Source organism: Triturus cristatus, chromosome 2_2 (genome assembly GCF_964204655.1).
Source record: "Triturus cristatus chromosome 2_2, aTriCri1.1, whole genome shotgun sequence".
NCBI classification, from domain to species: Eukaryota; Metazoa; Chordata; class Amphibia; order Caudata; family Salamandridae; genus Triturus; species Triturus cristatus.
In genome coordinates this window covers 312,755,028-312,774,126 of record NC_140582.1, presented here as the reverse complement: position 1 = coordinate 312,774,126, position 19,099 = coordinate 312,755,028, and the positions used below count along the sequence as shown (strand labels likewise).

Sequence of the window (19,099 nt, the reverse complement as noted above, 5' to 3'; positions counted from 1 at the left end):
TGTTCGGTCTGCTCCTCTGCTTACTTCAACCACAGGCAACAGTGTCAATGCAATGGCTGGTATGCTTTTCCTCTTTCAAACACAGTATAGATGGGGAAAGTTTAGAATAAGGTCACAAACTGGTTCTAAAACCTATGATGGTCTAACAGGTAGGTGCCCGTGGTCACTCATATCTGCATGAACATGGTCCCAAGTATACTTAGAAAGGTGACTGGTGGACCTGAAGAGAGAGATCCTTTCCATCTTTCTGCAGTCACAATGCAAGCCTGGCTGAAATAAATTGAGCCAGGTGCTAATGCTTTGGAAGTGAGAGGCATGGTGTGTTGACCTTGGGTATAATGGAAGATTTCCAGGGTCACTTACTCCACAATTTTCCATTTGACTGATCACAGTGAAACTAATGACTGATACTTTAGCGTGGGGCTGGCCGCACACCTCCAAGTGACCCAGCTGACTAACTCGCCAGCACTTCTCGAAAATAAAGAAACGGAGAAAGATATAAACCCATCCCAAGCTTATCGATGTTACGCTTTGAGGACAGGGTCGACATGAATTCTATCTACTCTAGTTTGGTTTAGGGTGGGGTCCTTTTAGGTATAGGGAGAGTTTGTTGGAAGTTTTAGAAAGTAAATATTTTTGTTTTGGTGACGAGAGATGACGCTTCATAATTGAAGCATTCCGTGGTCCAGTTGCCCCAGGGAGGGGAGTCACTGCAGCACTGCATGTTGATTTGTGTTCATTGGAGCAGACTTTGCTCCTGTTTTCATGGGACGCCACATGGTCATCGTCTCTACTTGGAGGGTTTGTTCACGTCCTATAGCCTATTCCTGCCATGCTATGCTAGGGGATTAATAAAGCACATGGCGAGCTGAAGGCATCCCTGCGCTGGTGGCCACAGAGAACCACTACACCAAGAACAGATGTTACCTGAGAATCCGTTCCTAAAGAGCCAGGTCTTAAGGGATTTCGGAAGCTCAACTCATTATTCATGGACCGAATGGCCAAAGGGAGACAATTCCACAGCATTACCATGTTAAAATCAGTCATAACTTTGTTTCCACGAATAAATGTTGACTCGTTAAGAACAAACCTGACCTGAAGTTGGAAGAAAGTGGCTCTTTTAACTCTTGTTCATTTTTTGGTCAATCAAAGAAATGAGGTGTGGGTCAAAATATATATTGGAAAACACTTTTTGGGCTGTGCATATGGAATATCCTCACTCTGCTTTTTGATCTTAGTCCTAAACCAAACAACTGACACACTTACACTAAACGTAGCATAAAGGCTGAGTTTGCTACAATAGATACTTTTTTTGTTTTTTGTAACTCTGCTAATTGAGGAAAAAATAGTGCTAGAAATTTGTCATTCAACGCCCATATTGATTAATTTCATGTTTATCTGTAGTTTTTTGATCCCTGGATCAATCCTTAGATCCCAATTTGAATTTTCCTTGAAGCAGTATGCTTGCTGTCATTTATAGTGTGTGGATCATTGCACTTAGTTTGACGAAGCTGCTTGATTGGGATTGGCGAGACCATCTGACATTTTTCTCTTTACTGGCCATGCTGGACATAAGTGTCTTTGAGAAATTTTCGTGGAGCATTCCTCTAAATGAAGGTGCACTTTAGATGGGTAGAAAATGCACGCATGCCCTTAAAAATCTGGAAATTCTGTCGGCTAATGACATTGGATTGTATTTGCAGTGTTTGCACAACCCCAGTGTCATTGCAAAAGCAGTTTATCCTGCATAGTGCTTAATAACATAGTTGTGTTGTTTCTAAGCACTGTACATAAGAAATATTTCAAAATGTAATGGCAGTCAGTTAAAAGGCTTCGAAAGAATGGACGCCATATTGTCCATGCAAGATTCGAACTGGTCAACCCCAAGTCACATCGGATTTCAACTGTACGTGATCAACTCACTGAGCGTGCAGACATTAGCTTCCATTTTGCACTGAAGCCTGCTTTGCATCCACTACCTTCTATCTGGCACATCCTTTTCATATAGGCACATATATGATTTGCTTCCCCTCAATGCAGCCTTCCGCATATTTTGCTCCAAAATCGAAAACTTGGCACTTTTTCCCCAAAAAATTATTGAGGGGGGCTAGTCTGAAAGAACCCATTTTCTATTCTCTACCCCCACCTTCCCTTTAAGGGTCACCTTACTGACCATGCTTGTTTTGTCCAGGGTTGTTCTGCAGGACCAGCAGGTCGGGACAGACCCCTGCCACCTATAACCCCAAGAGGAGCAGGATCTATCTAGGCCTCTGGAGAGCAGAGTGAGAGGCTGCCATGTCTCCATGTGGTGCAGCACTGGTGGAACTGTCTGTTGGAACAGAGCAGCACAGCAGGCCAGAGGAATGCAGGGAGAATGTGAGGTAACACCACAGAATGCCCCCCCCCCCCCCCCCGTGCAGAACATGAGGAGTGGCCCCCTGGGTCTCCCTTATCTCACAGACACTCATTGGCCTCCTATTTGAATTGCCTTCCTCACCCCGCCTTGAAGGGTGCCTATGCAACCCCTCCCCACCCCTCCGCCCGCCACCCTTTTACGCCCGCCACCCTTTTACGCCCCTGTAGTAGAAGCTGCTCTATGTTTGTTGTCAAGCGTGGCGTCACTCTGAGCATGGGACTAATAGGGTCCTTGTTTAGAAATGTAAATCTAAATATTGTTTTTTATCGCCGGTAGCTCCGCTGATCTCGCAGTATATGTGGGAGCCCATGTCTAGAGTTGAGTGGAGGTGGCGTAAACTGGTTTCACCCCCCAGCCCTGTTCGAGCGGGCTTGCGTCATAAACGTGGGCGGCTTAGGAACGCGGCCATTGGTGCTTGCTCAACCTTTGGATGGCAAGCGTGACGTGCCACAGGAGGAGGGGAAGCAGAGGCCTCGTGGAGATGCACTGCTGGGCTAAACAGATTCAAGGCTGCGCGCTCCCTCGCCACAACTCGAATAGCTGCCCCATGAAGTCAGCCGGAGAGAACTGGGACGAGAGAGGAGGACAGACGGGGGCTGTAGAAGTGGCTCCGAGGCCATTCCTGCGCCCGTTGCCTTGCGATATATATATATATATATACGCATATGTATATATATACGCATATATATACATACATATACATATACATGTGTATATTTATATACATAGATATACATGTATATATATATGTGTGTTGTGTGTGTGTGTGTGTGTATATATATATATATATATATATGTATATATATATATATATATATATATATATATATATATATATATATATATATATATATATATATACACACACACACACACACACTGTGGAAGGAGGGCTGGTATATATTTTTGAGAGAGGACGATTTCCTGATATTATCAGTTGGTCCCAGTTAAATTAAAGCCATCCGGACGGACTAAAGGGCTTTTTTTGCAGTGTAAATTGAACAAGTGCTATGTATGCATGCCACTTCTAGGGTCACACGACTACTTGATTTTCCTCTTGCCACCACCAGATTTTGCTTTCGAAATTTTAACTATCTTTCTCAAACAAAGCTCTGTCTAAGCACTAGAATAAGGTGGTTCCGATAAATATCCCTTTATTTTTTTATTTTTTATTTAATGCAATTTTATATAGCGCTGACTTTACCAAAAGGTGTCAGAGCGCAAAAGGTGTCAGAGCGCTTCACAATAGAACCAAGTACGTTACATGTGGAAATTTACATACTTACACGTTACAGATACAAACGAGATAGATGAAAAAGTAAAATAAAACAATAGGTGGCTCACACAAAAATCAAAAACACATTAGGATCATACAGGCATAGATTACATATTTACAACATTGTAAGAACTACCCTGAGGGACACAAAAAGGGATGTATTACTTCTGGAAGTGTCTTTGGAAGAGGAGAGATTTGAGGTCAGTTTTGAAAGTCCGGGTAGAGGTGGTGGTACGGAGTAGTGGAGGAAGCGAGTTCCAGATTCTAACCACATCGCCTGAGAAGGATTGAGCCATCGATCTTTACCTTTTGAAGGTGGGGGGGGGTTCAAGCAGTAAATTTTCCGCATTGCGTGAAGGTCTAGTACCTCCAGAGATGTTAAGTTTATTTGCCAGGTTATCGACTCGAGGGGAGGAAGTGTGCAAGGCTTTGTTGGTGATACAGGCAGTCTTGTAGATTGACCTTGCTTCGATGGGAAGCTATCGAAGAGAAAACAGTATGGGTGTGATGTGGTCACTTCTTTTGGCCCCAAAAACAAAACAAGCCGCTGAATGGAGCACTGATTTAAGAGGGGAAAGGTGGGATTTGGGGAGGCTAGCAAGGAAAGAATTGCAATAGCCCAATCTAGAGAGCACCAGAGATTGGACCAAGGTTTTTAGGTCTTGCTCCAGAAGGAAACGTTGAATCCCCCAGAGAAGGAGCTATTGGTAACGTGCATTCTTTGCAATGGAATTTATGTGGTAGTGTAGATTGAGCCTAGGATTTTAGTGCTGTCAACAACGATAGGTTTGTTGTTCAGTAAATTCAGCTTATCCATCCAAGATTGAACAGGAGGAGAGAGTGAGGTAGAGAGGAGGAGGAATTCAGTTTTGGAGGGATTCAGAATGAGTTGATGAGCTAACATGCAGTTTTGAATAGTGTTGAGAGTAGTGTAGAAGATTGAGGTGTTGTGTGCAGAAGACACATTAAGGTATATTTGGGTCATCAGCATAGAGGTGGTAAAGTATCCCAGATTTACTTAGGAGATTTCCCAACGGTTCCAAGTAAAGATTGAACAAAGTGGGTGCGAGTATAGATCCTTGAGTAATGCCTTGAACTACTGCCATTGAAGGCTAGTCACTATTTTAATCACTTGAGATCTGTCGAAGAGTAATAAAGCAAACCATTTAAGCACTGTGCCTTCCAAGCCCATTCTCTGTTTTAAAGTGTTTAGTAGAGTTTTGTGATTAACAATGACAAAGGCTGCAGAAAGGTCTAGAAGAATCAGAAGACAAGACTCCCCCTGAGTCAAGTACACGCAGGGCATCGTCGATCACTTGCAGCAGGGCTGTTTCAGTGCCTCAGTCTTGCATGAAACCAGATTGGAATTCGTCGAGAATGTTGTTGTCCTTAATATGTAGGGAAAGTTGTTTCGCTACACATCTTTCTGTGATTTTCGCAAGAAAAGGGAGGTTGGTGATGGGGCAGAAGTTGTTGAGGTCATTTGCATCCGCGGAGGGTGTTTTAAGAAGTGGGGTAACCTGTCCTGTTTTAAGGGCACCAGGAAGGGAGCCTCGGCTGAGGAAGAGGTTAACCAGACTCGTCCAATAGGAAAGAGTGTGGGTGTAGATTTTTCATCAAACAATGTAGAGAATTCTGCTGCTTTCTTTGGAGGATCGTCAGGCTTGAAGGTTGAGGGAGAGAAGTTTGTATTTTTGATGAGGTCAAAAAGTTTTTTGCATCTGTTTTTGGCTGAGTCGAGGAGGGTTCTGAAGTGTTATGCTTTTTCATGGAAGATGTGTTTGTGGTATTTTGATTTTGCTGCGCGCAGAACAGAGAGATTAGTGGTGGATTGAGATTGTCTCCATTGTTTCTCCAGGAATTTCAGGTTCTTCCTTTCTTCCTAAAGGGATTTATTGAACCATGGAGCAGAAGGAATAGGCCTTTTCTTTTTGCTTTGAAGTGTAGCAACGTTATCAACTACGACTGCAAGGCTGGAGAGGCTTTGGGAGGTAAGATCATTGACATCCGAATTAGGCTCTAGCATGGGAAGTGATAGCATAGCAGAATCGCAAAGAATGTCAAGGTCCATGTTTTTGGTGTTATGGAACCAGGTAGTAGTCCTTTTAGGTTGGCCAATAGTTACAGAGTGAGATAGGTGAAGAGAGAAGGGGATAAGGAAGTGGTCGGACTAGTCTACTGGAATAGAGACAGCAATAGTTAGCATATCTGCTTTGGATATAACAAGGTCCAGAATTGAGCCCTTAGAGTGTGTTGGTTCCGTGCAGTGTTGGATAAGATCATTAGCTGAGAGAAAAGTGGCAAGCCTATTGGCAGCTGAGTCTTCCAAGGAGCCCCAGTGAAGAATAAACTCTCCCAGAAAAATCTATCTGTCACTTTGAGAGTATTGGTCGCTGGCGTAGTCAGTTAGTTCCTCCAAGACAGAGGAGCAGTCACCGGGCGGGTGATAAATGGTATGAAATCTGAAAGGGGAGCAGTGTTGCACTTGAAGCTCCAGAGAAAGGCATTCAAATGTATGGAAGGAGCTGTTAGGAAGTACCTTGAATTGAAGGGAGTTTCTGAAGATGATTGCAATACCTCCGCCAACTTTATATGTTCTGTCATTTCTAAAGATGGAGTAGTCGGTGGGTAGCAGAAGATCAAATAGTATGAGAGGTGTCGTTGAACCAGGTCTCAGTGAGGAAAAGAATGTGAAGAATGATGGAGTCAGACATTTCCAGCTTGTGTTTAATTGCAGATCTGCAGTTGTGGAGCAACCAGCGCAACTCTGACAAGACTGTTTTGCTGAAGGGGGCGTTTGGGCTTATAGGGGTGATAGGGATAATTTTCCTGTTTGAGGGTGCCAGGGTAAAATGAGGCTGATGTTTAGTTCTGGCAGAGGAGATGGTCGGAATAGTGCACAGAGTAGACTTGAGTGGAGAGGAGAGGGGAAGGGGGGTGGCGTTAGAAGTCTTCTAACTAGCCAGTAAATTAGCGATGTCTGCAGAAGACAGATTGAGTGTGGCTTTTTTGGGGTGCGGGAGCAAGGTATTCCTCGGGAGCTTGGGGTAGTGGGTGCTTGCCAGGGGAATTGGGTTGTTGGGAAAGGTGGTCATTTTAGTACTTAGGAGTGAGGTGGTGGCTTCAAGCTGGGAGATGGAGGAGATGAGAAATCCTAGTTTGTTTTCTGAAGAGAGTAGGGCTGAGCACAGAATGTTGGGAGGATTGATGGGTTCCCGGAGGCAGTGCAGTTGGCAAGGGACGGCAGGGAGAGGTGGGGGTGAGGAAGGAATAATGGGGTACAGGAGTGAGAGGTGGAGATAGATGGTGAGATAGATGGTGGTTGAAAGAAGTTGTCGGTACATCTGAGGTGGAAAGAGAGTTATCTTTGCAGCTGTTGAATAGAGGAGAACAATTGAGTTCAAATTTAGGAGGAGACGGGTGTGGAAATTGGAGGAAGGGCGGAATTGGGGAGGGGAAAGAGGGAAGTCATGGAATGGCAGGAGGTTAGATGAAAAGAGGGGAGAAGGGGCTGAAGAGGCCACGTGGGCTAGGAAAGGGGAGTGTAAGGGGACTGGCACCAAGTAGAGCAGGGAGGATTGACCTAGAGGGTAGTTGAAGAGAGAGTATGGTTCTGCTAGGCCCAGGGGAGGGAAAAGGAAGAGATTGCCAGGCAGGGGATACAGGGTTGAGCAGCAATACTGGATAGATGGGAGGATGAGGAGAGAAGAAAGGGGTTTGGGCAGAATTCTGGATACAAGGAGAGGGGCAGAGCGGGTAGGGTAGAAGAAAAGGGGGGGATAAGTGGGAAAGTACGCAGTTAACTGGGAGATCAGGCTGTTAGAAAGATGGATTTAATAAGGGGGTGGTGGGCAGGGTTAGGGGGGAGGGGCTTACTACGGAATTCCAGGATGGTGCAGAGGAGAAAAGGAGAGTGTTAGCCATAGGTAAGTAAGGCTGATGTGTTGAAGGTAACGTCCCATCTGGAAGGGGGAAGATTTGGAGAAGTGGGAGATGGGAGAGGGGGGGGCAAAGGGTCGGCTAGGGGGGAGGCCAGTGCCTCCCGGTAGAGTGGACTATTGGAGTTTAGGAGGGTCAGGGGAGGAGATAGGGAGTAAAGGGAGGAGGTATATGAAGAATCAAGGGAGATCACGGTCGCAGGGCTGGGGAGAAGGGATGGGAAGAGGTGGTCGAAAAGAGAGAGACAAGTGTCTTTTGCTTGAATCAAGACAGTACCATTGTTATAGAGTGAGATAGTGAGTGAGCCATTAAAACAATTAGAGGGGAAGTTTAACTGTTGCCCATGTGGGCTAGAGGAGGAGGAGAAGGAGGTGATGCTGAAGGAGTAATAGAAACTGGTGGACCAGGAAGGGATGTCGTGAGTGAAGAAAATGAAGTCAGTTTTGAGCCTCCCATAAGGATCACTTTGGAATTGGTCAAGAAAGAGGGAATCAGGAAATTGTTCAAGGGTGTTGTGTTTGAACCGTTTTGCTGAAGCTTTGACCTCTTCCTGCAGGATGTGGAGCTGTTCCAACTTCCAGCTTGGTTGGAAGATGTGGAAAGGTGCCCGAAACTCTCACAAGCATAGTCTTAGTATTGTGCTGGTTATTCATAATCTTTTGAGAAGTGTCCCCCTCCCCCCCCCCCCCTCAAAAAAAAAAAATGGAAGCTTCAGATAAGTATTAGTATTGTCTTTCAAGTCTGGAGTAAGTTTTCGTAGTCTTGCGTACTGGTAGTGGATTTACATTTTCAAGCTGGATCTCTTCAGTGCAAGCACCTTTTTCAAAAGTTGTTGTAAGACACTGAATCTGTGCTTCAGAAGGCCTATTTCTCCATGGATTGGGCGTTCTCGTCATGCATCTTTTTGCCCTGTTTCCTATTGTTTTCAGCTTTGAACAGGGATTTAACAGCGAGCTTTTACCTCACAGAGGCAGCTCACTGTCATTTTGTGGTAGGCTGCCTTCTGCAAGCCTTCATGAGAGGACTGGGCATGGGCTCTTCGACTTCATGTGGGCTGGGGTGGACTTTATTTCAAATTTTCGGCACTTAGAGTGAAAGAATAGGCAGAAGATCTCCAAAAGCTGGAGGCCTGAGACTCTAGATCCTTCATGCTGTTGTAGTTCTCCCCTGAAAAAGAACAGCAGACGTTAAGAGAGCAGAGACAGAATTCTGTTTCAGTGCCGGAATGCTTGCCTCTCCTGAAACTGGGAAGGCCCGATATACCGGACATCTAAGGGGAGTGAGCTTGGATTTCTGGAAGATGGTTGAAGGCCTTGCAAATAAGGGTAGTATGAGCCCCAACAACTCTGGGGTGCAAAAATGCTGCCACCTTCACTTTTGTGAAAGCTCCCTGGAACGATTTGCTGCACAATGGAAGGACCTTAAAGTGGGAAAGCAAGTTTTCTATCAGAAACATTAGTTCCTCCTGCTGAAGGGCGGATTTCCTTGTGTGCTTGCATGTGTTTCGGCTCTGGCAACACACTCAAGAGTCTTAGGTAAAGCAAGTCCCATAGACATGCGCCCATCATATACAGTTTGGGTTCTCTCAGGTCTAGAAGTGAATGAGGGCCCCTGCTCTCTGTCTGACTGTGTACTGAGGAGCATTGGCTTCCAAAGTGATTTTTAGCGTTTTTTACTACATATATTTTGCTTTTGTGATCTCTCACTTCACTTTATTCTTGTATAATGTCTTACTAATTTAAAATTCCTCTGCGTTGTACCGTCTGTTTCTTTAGTGAAGAGGGACTTATCATTGCTGGCATATTTACAGCGGACAGGATTCTGAGGCATATTTACATAGCTGATTAATCTGGGGGCAGCTTTATCCTGACAAATACTTTAGGGGGTTATTTATAAAGTCAGAATATTCTGCAGGCATATTTATCTCACCGCAATAACCGGCTAGCATTTGTCTCTTGGCAGTGTATGTGAGCTTTTTTATGTTGTCCCCCTGTTCTCGAGGGCCGATTTACTTTGGCACTGGTCTGGAAGTCCTAGCCTATTCTCAGTAGACCTTGTTCCGAACTCAAAAGTTCAGTAATGTACTCGAGAAATCGCTCAAATAAATATTACGCTAGAATCTTTTGCGGACGATGTCGTTTTTCCAATCTGGCATGCTTTTGCTGCATAGCCCTGACCTGGAACTTGGTTGCCAAGATGAGTCTTTGTGCTGTTCTTTCCAACAAGTCAAGCACGTCAAGTACGTGTAGTGTGAGTTGCTGGGGAGGGGGTGATTGTATGGTGACAAATGGCGCACTGTGTGAGTAGATGCTTCCCTCCCTCCTTTTCCACCCCCCAGTAACTGGCTATCTGGTAATTCTGGTAATTCTTACAAGGGACCTATGCATTTCTGTGTAGTTAGCGTATAAGTTAAATCTGAGGTGATGTGAACAAAAGAGGCCTTTAGAGGATCGACTTATGTTAAAACTTTAGAGGGACCCTCAATTTACTGTGGTAGTGGGCTAGGCGAATTGCCCCTGGTGGACATTTTGAGTTATGCCTTTCTGGACAGATGTGATCCCTGTGATGAAGACAGTGTAGGAGTGAAATGTGATCTGCTTCAAATGCAACAAAGGCATCTAGGAGGATGAATATGAAGATAACCGCAGTGTTTAGAACAATGTCCTACACCTTTAAGAGGTTAGTATATTTGCTGTATCTGGGATGGGAGCACGATTGTTAAGGGTCAACTAGTTTCAGATCTTTTTTGTCTGATTGATATTGAACTGTGGGTACATTTCATACTTTTGGGACATCAATGGCAGGGTGGCCGTTGTGGAGTAGAACCCATATTGCCGCCCACCTGAGAGACCTCCACTGGCTCCAGAAGAGATGCCAGTTCAAGATCCTTATGCACGCCTACAAAGCCCTTTACGTCCAAGGCCATGCTTACATCAACCACTGACTGAGCTTCCATCAATTCTCTAGACACCGGTGCACCTCTTCACTCGCCCTCACACACTACCCCTGCATCATTTGCAGCAGTGGCTGCCCCTTCACCTACATCGCTGGAATGACCTTTTCCTCCAGCTCTGTACAGCCCCCTCAAGACCTGTCTCTTCGACTGAGACACAGCGCCCAGATACCTCTAGGAGTGACAGTGTTGCGCTCTACAAACAAATGCTTTTTGAGTCTGCAAATGCTTTTTGATTGATTGGGCTTCCCATTGGTTGTTTCAGGCAGGGTGACCAGACGTCCCAGATAAGCCCAGATAGTGCCGGTTTTTAAATGACTAAACTAGCGTCCCAACACATTTTTCACTAACTAGTAGATATCCCGGTTTTTGAAAGAGGGTTGGGTAAGTATGCACATTTTCACAGTGTATGTGCAGGCTCATGTTTACAATGACCCTCTTATCAAAGGAGAGACAGAGATAGCTTGATCACAGAGTGTCTCCACTGTGTTTCCTGGTGGCTCTCAGGCAGCACAGCAGGAGTTATCGAGGGGTGAATCAGCTTCTACAAAGCTCAGCACCCAAGGCAGGGATCGCAAGCCTGCCCTGGGAACAAAGCATGGGGGATAGAGTCTTTTAATGTCTTACAATTGAGTTTGTTACTGTTATATAAATGAGTTTTCGTTTATTTTGTACACCCCCCCCCCCACACCCTCTGTTGGTAAAGAGTCTTCAATATTTTTATTGTAGTCCTTCAGTGACAATGGGAGTGCCAGCATGTGCTCCTATTTCTATGTCTGTTGCCGTGCCGTTTTTTTGTTTTGAAAATCTGGTCACCCTAGTTTCAGGGCAAGGCGACAAGCCCCTTGAAAGGTGTGACAAAAAAGTATTTTGTGTCATCTTCACATTCTATGAATCCCAGGTAATAGATTGTGGTAAATCTTTACTTCAGCTTTGGCTTCCAGTCTCTCCTGCCTGATGGTACAAGTTCGAGGTTAGCCCCTACCACAAAATCTAACAGGAGAACTAGAGCAAAACAGGGCAGTCGTAGTGATAAATTGCAAATATGAACCTCCTATCAGGCCTAAGTCTAGAAATGATTGACCATTGATGGTCAGATCTGCTGCAGTGCCTTTTATCAATTGAAGCAGGTTGCAATCTCTTCATTTGCTGACCTGAATACCTTACCACACTAAACAAACCTTCCTAAAGGCATTAGTTCAAAATATCTAACTTGAAGAGTATGGCAGGAATGGCCAATGGAATGCATGTAGACACCACACAAATGATCACTGGTCATACAAAATAGTGTGTGTATTATCCTGCAGTATTATTGGCGGTCATCTTCGGTATAAAGCCATACTTTTACAAGCATATTGCACAAGCCCCAAGTCCCTTTTAAAAAGTCGAATTAAAGGCTTTTATCCATATGATAGCACAACTAGTTTGGGTTAATCTTCTCACAGTAAGGAGATTAACAAATGTTTGATAGCCTTCTGTAGATTTGAACAAGTGACTTCTAAGTTAATAAAGAATATATTTGTTTATACAATTATCATCCACAACTCTGCTTCCCCTCCTGTTACTCATCAACTTTAAGCTTGCCTTTTACCATGTACAGCGCTCTGCAGCCTTTTGGCGAGGTTTCCACCATAGAAATACTATATAATTATGTAAATCTACATACATACATATTGTTATTGAAATCTTTCCTATAGCATACCTGCAGTGCCAGGGTAATGGCGAGTTCTACGATGACTAAGGAATCGAATGCAGAAAGTACCTATTCTACCTGGGTACCATATATAGAATGTTTAGGCATCTGGTAAGGCCGGAATGAACGTTCCTTAGTTGCTGAAGCACACGTTTTCCTCTGTGTGAATAGTTACTCTTTGGGCTAGATGCCAGTGCTGTACTTGCACCAGATTGGCAAAGGTCCTAGGCATGTACTTGATAAATGCACATGTTTGCTAATTTTATTTGTTCAAATGCCAGAATTGTTGAATTAGCTGTGGACCGGATGAAGATTGTTTTGTTTTTGAAACATGGTGGCATACATAACACTATTATCTTCCTATGATAATTGGTTAGGTTTCAGCAGTTGTCTGAGGTAGATGAGTAGACTAAATGTTTTCTTCCAACTGTACTACAAGTAGCATAACTTTAACAGTATATTTCATAGGTGCTTCATCCTGTGTTCAGCTCTGCTCCTGTCAAACCATGGTATATCAAATTATCCAAGAACTGAGAATTTGAAGAAACATCCTTGACTGGAACATGCTCACCCTTCTTCCACACCACAGCTTAAGCAAGCTGCTGTAAGAAATGATTATTCCTTTTGTAATCTAAACTTATCTCTGGATATTTCTAAAATACTTTCAGCTAACTGACATTTTGTTCATTATTTATACTGCATCCTCTCCCAAAGACATTTACCTCGCCAAGCATGGTTTCACTTTTTATTTTTACACTGTGTGCTCCCTAATAAAGTTTAAAACAGTGCAGTTGTTATGTTATGCAGATTTGTAGAGCACATTTGGGATAAGCAGGTGTGAGTCTAGCCAAACATAGGTCCTAGCTGGACTACTTGAAAAGCCAGGTCTTCAGCTTCTTGAAGGATTCAAGAAGTGAGAAGGAGGCTCTTATGTGTACCAGCTGGTGATTCCGTGCTTTAGAAGCTCAACAGCCAGATCTGGTTTCTATATGAGTGGGATGTGTGCAAGTAGGAGTCCAGACGAGCAGAGGTGTCTGGAAGGTTTGTGAAAGTAGATGCAATTGTTGAGGTATGCTTGTCCAGTGTTATACATTGCCTTGAAAGTGTGGGTGAGTAGTTAGAATTGTGCTTGTTGTTGTATGAAGAGCCAATAGTCTCCTTCAGGTGTGGTGTTATTTGAGTGCGGTGTGGGAGCTTGAGAGTGAATCTTTCGCCAAGTTCTGAATGGTCTTCAGCCTTCTGAGGTCTTTTTTTTTTGGTTCCTGTGGTCCAGCTTGCCTGTGACGAGGGCCCGTGTGATGGTTTTCTGGGTGCTGATTCGGAACCATTTAAAAATCTTCATCACCTTCAGGGTATAATAGCATGAGGCAGTGATGGCATTGACTTGCGCAGTCATGTCAAGTTTGCTGTTGATGACAATCCAGAGGTTCTTAGTGTGGGTGGTGGGGTGGGTATCGGTCCTAGCTCTGTTGGCCACATGCTGCAGTCCCACATTGAAGTGTTCTTGCCGAAGATCCCGATTTCGGTCACGTCAGTGTGGAGCTTCAGACAGTTTGTCTTCATCCAGTTGGCGTTTTCAGTCATGCATGCTTTCACAGCTTAATCTAAGCTCCAGCTGCTGGTCAGTGCGGAAGGCATGAATTGGACTGGTTTGAGCTCGGTAAAATCAAAAATGCGTTTTCGGATTGGTAGAGTGGTACTAGTCCCATCCATGCTACATGTGCTTGAAAGCTGTTTCCCCATACTACATATTTCTAGGCTGCGTTGTGACTGGCCACGTTATCTTCTCCCGTCTTGCACCTCACCTGTTTCTCCTCTCACCACTTCTCCCACCAATTGTCATTTCACCTTCCACTAACCGCAACCTGAAACAAAAATCAGCCCTGGCAAGAACTTTCCAACCAGTCCCACACCACAAGAAACCGTGACTAGAACTGGGCCATGGAGGTGTTTCATAGTTGGGTCATGGCAGTCCATCCAGCGCTGAAATCATCCCCATGCTTGTAGCCCAGCCTCAGAAAGGCCATTCTGCCCAAGTAGCAAAATAGCCAGGCTGGACATACCACTTTCCTCAGTACAGCTTTGTTCCTTTGTGGTGTGTTAAATTAGCTTATAGAGCTAATGAGGGCAGAGAATTATTTGGACGTATCACAACTCGCCTTAATGGTTTAGCATGCACCTAGATGTGATGTGCTGTTCTATGCTGCTTTTTTTTTAGTTCTCCCGCTAAGAATCAGGAAACTCCATGTATTTCATGGAAAAATAAAGGGCGAGTAAGTTTCTGTTGCGAAGAATGTAAATGGAGTACAAGAAGTACAAGAACGCAGTTAGTACTGCTCTTTCTGGGGTGGGGTTGAATTTGATTGTATAGTATGGCTTCCCTTCTGTCATGGTACCCACAGGGTGCAACATGGTAAACAAGCTGCCCTGGGGTGTTTTCCTAGTGGTTTGGAAGAGTTAGCAGGACATCACTCAGATTTCCTGTCGACCAAGAATGATAATACGCTCTTTCAGATGTGGGTTGATGATCCTGCAGTAAAGATGCCCCAACAATGACCAGTGCATGATTAGGTAATGTCTGAGGTTTGTTTGCATCGCGTCGTCTAGGCGTGCATGCCGGGCACCAAAGTGGAATTAGAATTCAGTATCAATGAACAACAGTAAGGTGGCGTGGAGAGGCTCATAGCCATGAGGGTATAGGGTAGACCTTTTTTGGTGTAAATATCTAATTTACCACCCAGTAGTGGACACGTGTTTACAGCACCAGAGGGTGCAGATAGGACAGTTCTTCAATGCTAGATATAAATTTGATATCCCATTATTACAAATGGGCTGCAAATTATTATTAATGATGCATGCATTTGCCCTTCTATTAGGTTTTAATAGCGCTGTAAAAATAGCACTAAAAAGAAGTGCTTTAGAACACATTATGTCTCTTCTATCACACGGAAATGGCCGGTGGTGAACAGCACTCGAATTGTGTCCTTAAGTGTTTGTATTTTGTGTACAGGATCGCTGTTAGCTAGGTTTGTGTTCTTGACTTATTTGTTTAATTAAAAGATTGCATGGACATATCTGTTTGTTGACCATCTCCATTTTGTATTTCTCCTAGCTACAAGAAACCGTAAAGAGGAAGTTGGAAGGAGCACGCTCTCCCGTCAATGGAGAGCAACAGAATGGGATCTGTGACTTCGACTTCTCTCCAACCAACAAGCGGTCAAGGAAAGAGATCCCCGGAGTTGACCCAATCACCAATTTACCCAATAATATGCCCATGCCTTCTGTCTCTCCTCTTCAGCAGCTGGATATCAAGCCATCTTTGCCCTTGCAAAACAGTGGCTCTCATTCAGGCGGCCTGGAGGACGTGGGTAAGAACGGCGGGCTTCCTGACATTAAGGTTCCAGCCAATGGCTGCAGTGACTTGGAGGACGGTTTTAACATTCTCCAGTGCAAGGATCTGAAACAAGAGCCCTTGGACGACCCCACATGTATAGACAGCTCGGAAACCTCCCTTTCCAATCAAAATAAATTGTTTTCCGATATCAATCTAAATGACCAGGAATGGCAGGAGTTGATTGATGAACTGGCCAACACTGTTCCGGAAGATGACATACAGGATTTGTTTAATGAGGATTTTGAGGAGAAAAAGGAACTTGATTTCCCCAGGCCCACATCTCACACTCCTATCCCCCAAGAGAGTTTGAGTGTGAAGAGTGATCCTGCCCACTCACCTTTTTCTCATATTCCGATAGGGTCTCCTCAGGTGCGGCCGTCTTCTTCGGGTCCTCTGTTTTCTAATGTCAACACAGCCTCCAGTATGCCTTCTGCTTCAAGCGCTCCTCCTTCCTCAATCTCTGCAAGCTCACCAGCCTCCTGTGTTGTTCACTCTCCCCAAACGCCAAACCAGGCTCATACGCCAGGGCAAACACAATCACGTCCTGGAAGCGGATATATGATAAATTCAACTGGGCCAGTAACGGGGGGAGGTGCTGGGCCTGCTCCAGTGACTGTAACCAGTGCAGATTTGTCTCCAGCCGAACAGCTCAAGCAAATGGCAGCACAACAACAACAAAGAGCAAAGCTCATGCAGCAGAAGCAGCAGCAGCAGCAGCATGCAAGCCAGGCAGCAAGTTGGTCACCAGTGGCACCACCAACTAGTCCATATGGAGGGCCATATAGTTCAGAAAAACCAAATAGTCCAATGATGTATCCCCAAGCCTTTAACAACCAAAACTCTATTGTGCCTCAAATGGCAAGCAACCCTGCGAAAACAACAATGAATAACTACCTCCCACCAAATCATATGAACATGATCAGCCAGCAGCCAAATAATTTGGGGGCAAATGCTGTACACAAGCAGCCTAACATGCTCAGTTATGGCAACACAAAACCTCTGACCCATTATAATGTGGACCTGAGTCAAAGAGTGACCCCACCGATGGCCAGCACAACCAAGAATCCCATGATTCCTTACATGCAGCAGCAGCAACAACAGCAGCAGCAACAAGCACCACAAATACCAGCCCAGATAGCACATTTGAGTGAGGAGCAGAAACGCCTGTTGATTATGAAGCAGAAGGGACTTATAAACCAGTCTATGGCCTATGCAGCTCTTTCATCTCATAGTCAGGTGAGTGAGCAGCAGACTCTGGAACGTTGGTTGTTGTGCTTACTGTCATTCCACCAAAATAAAGATGTGATGTGGTTCTAGAGGCAAGACTTTGCCCTTTCAGAAGCACCCTACGGTACTGACTCTTAAAAGATGCATTCCACTTTCACAGTTCTTCTGACTGTAGACATCATCAGAGCCTCAAATTTTGTTTCTTCATGTTTTAATTGTTCCAAAGATTGTGGTCCTTTTTTCAGAGGTTATGTCCTGTAGCAAGGTGTGTTGTGGCAACATTGTCCTGCCAGAGCAAGGTCTCTTTGAAGGTCGCAAGTCAAACTTGTGAAAGGGAGGCCAGAGCGTTATGACCTCAAAAAGGCCACACATGTGTCAGTTGAGTGCCATGTGACCTGATGTACTATGTTAGTGCACATTTACACAAGTTGGTTACATTTTACTGTTGAGGGTCTTGCTATGGAGAAGAGGATTTTAAGACGGTGCTCATTTCTTGCTCAATTCTTGTCAATAGCGTGTTATAAGTTAGTTTCCCCAAAACGTCCCTCTAAATCCCCTAAAATATATTGCAGGGAGCACCACATACTTTATATTCTGCTTTGAAGAGCGTAAACCTTGGAAGTATGTTATATCGACCTAACTCCCATAAACCTTACGGACTGTCCATTGATTTTAACTAGAAAGTTGTAGTATGAAATAGAAAATTGCTGGGATGGCCCTGACATTTATTATTCACCTGGCGAAAAAAGGGGTTGCAGAAGGGTTTCAAAACGTAACAAATGCTAATCAGGGACCTATTAGAATCATTTGGTTAGGTTAGCATGCTGATGTGACCAAATGCTTTAAAAGAAAAGGTAGAAAACAGTAAAAAAAAGAAAAGGAGCAAAAAATATGTTCACACAAAGCTAAAGTGAGGTTTATAGTTCTGAAGGGATTGGCTTAAAGTTAGGCCTAGGGTTTTGGTGAAAGCTTGAGTGAAGGCTAAGATAAGTGTGAAGGACACCTATTCTAGATTGTGGTTTATGCTTAAATGTATCCTTTGGATTAGAGTGAGAGTGATGGTTATGGCAAGGATCAGATCGGGGATAGGTTTAAGGTACAAGTTAGTATTATGTGTAAGGACGAGGAAAAGGGCAAATTAAGGAAAATCATTGCTCAATTTAACTTCAAACCAAATCCTTAAAAGCAGTGTCCATTTAGGTTGACATGAGCAATGTTGTGCCTTTGCAAAATAATGTTTTTCTCGCTTATTGATTCAGCTATTCACATAGAAGTAATTTAGCCTTTTCAGTCTGTCCCCAAAAGACAACATGTGTGACTTAGAGATTGTAAGTCTGTATAACTGTGGCATCGTGCTATATTTGATTTGTATTGATGTTGTGTAGGGCGGAAAATTCGAGTGGTAAACTAAGGTTTGGTGTTTTTTTTTCAAAGCAGTCTAGACCAGTGGTTCTTGATCTGGTCCAGGTTCCCCCGAGGTCCTACAATACCTACTCAGGGGGTCAGCAAAAGCCTGGAAAATGAAATATTATTAACATATAAATAAATAAAGAAGAAAAATGTAAAGTTGAAAATGTGAACACGTTGCTTAAATGTGAAGGACTTTGAAATTGGAGGCTATAGATTAAGATGATATCCTCAAATTGATTTGTGGGAGCAGAGCAGATGCATCAAACAGAATACGGTATGGATGATGAGAGGGCTCATTTGAATCTAGAAAAGCCCGACCTTCCCATTAAAATGAACATTTGCATTTTTGTGTATTGTTTTGAGGTTCAAATCATTGAAATTGCTAAAGCTGTGGTCCTCCATTTCCATTAATGACTCAGTGGGGGACCCTGGATTTCAATAATGATTCAGTGGGGGTCCCCAGATTCCAGTAATGATTAAGTGGGGTCCACAGAAGTCAAAAAGTTAAGAACCACTGATCTAGACAGGACATATTTTGCGGCAAGTAGCGTTTCCATAAAATTAATCTGTTTCTCAAGGTGCTCTCCTCACATCTGTAGAATTTCCTGTGTCCATCTCTGCAGCACCGACAATGCTGTAAGGCCTGGAAGGTTGAAATGAGTGTGATATCAAACTAGTTTGTTATAGAAACTCTGTGAAACATGGCACTTCTGCTTTGTAGTGAGGAAGGTGACTTCAAGTAAAGTGTTTTGCCAGGGCCCTCCTGATAGTGTGAATTGAGATATGTCGGT

General features: G+C 44.0%; 1 protein-coding gene across 2 annotated transcripts in view; it reads left to right on the top strand.

Annotated features, from left to right (window-relative positions):
• Nucleotides 1-19,099, top strand: part of MAML3 (mastermind like transcriptional coactivator 3) — a 529,880-nt gene that overhangs the window by 288,577 nt on the left and 222,204 nt on the right. For both annotated transcript variants that reach the window (XM_085641363.1, XM_085641361.1), the window contains exon 2: nt 15,390-16,907. In XM_085641363.1, the coding sequence (XP_085497489.1) occupies nt 15,390-16,907 (1,518 nt within the window). The remainder of the gene's footprint in view (nt 1-15,389; nt 16,908-19,099) is intronic.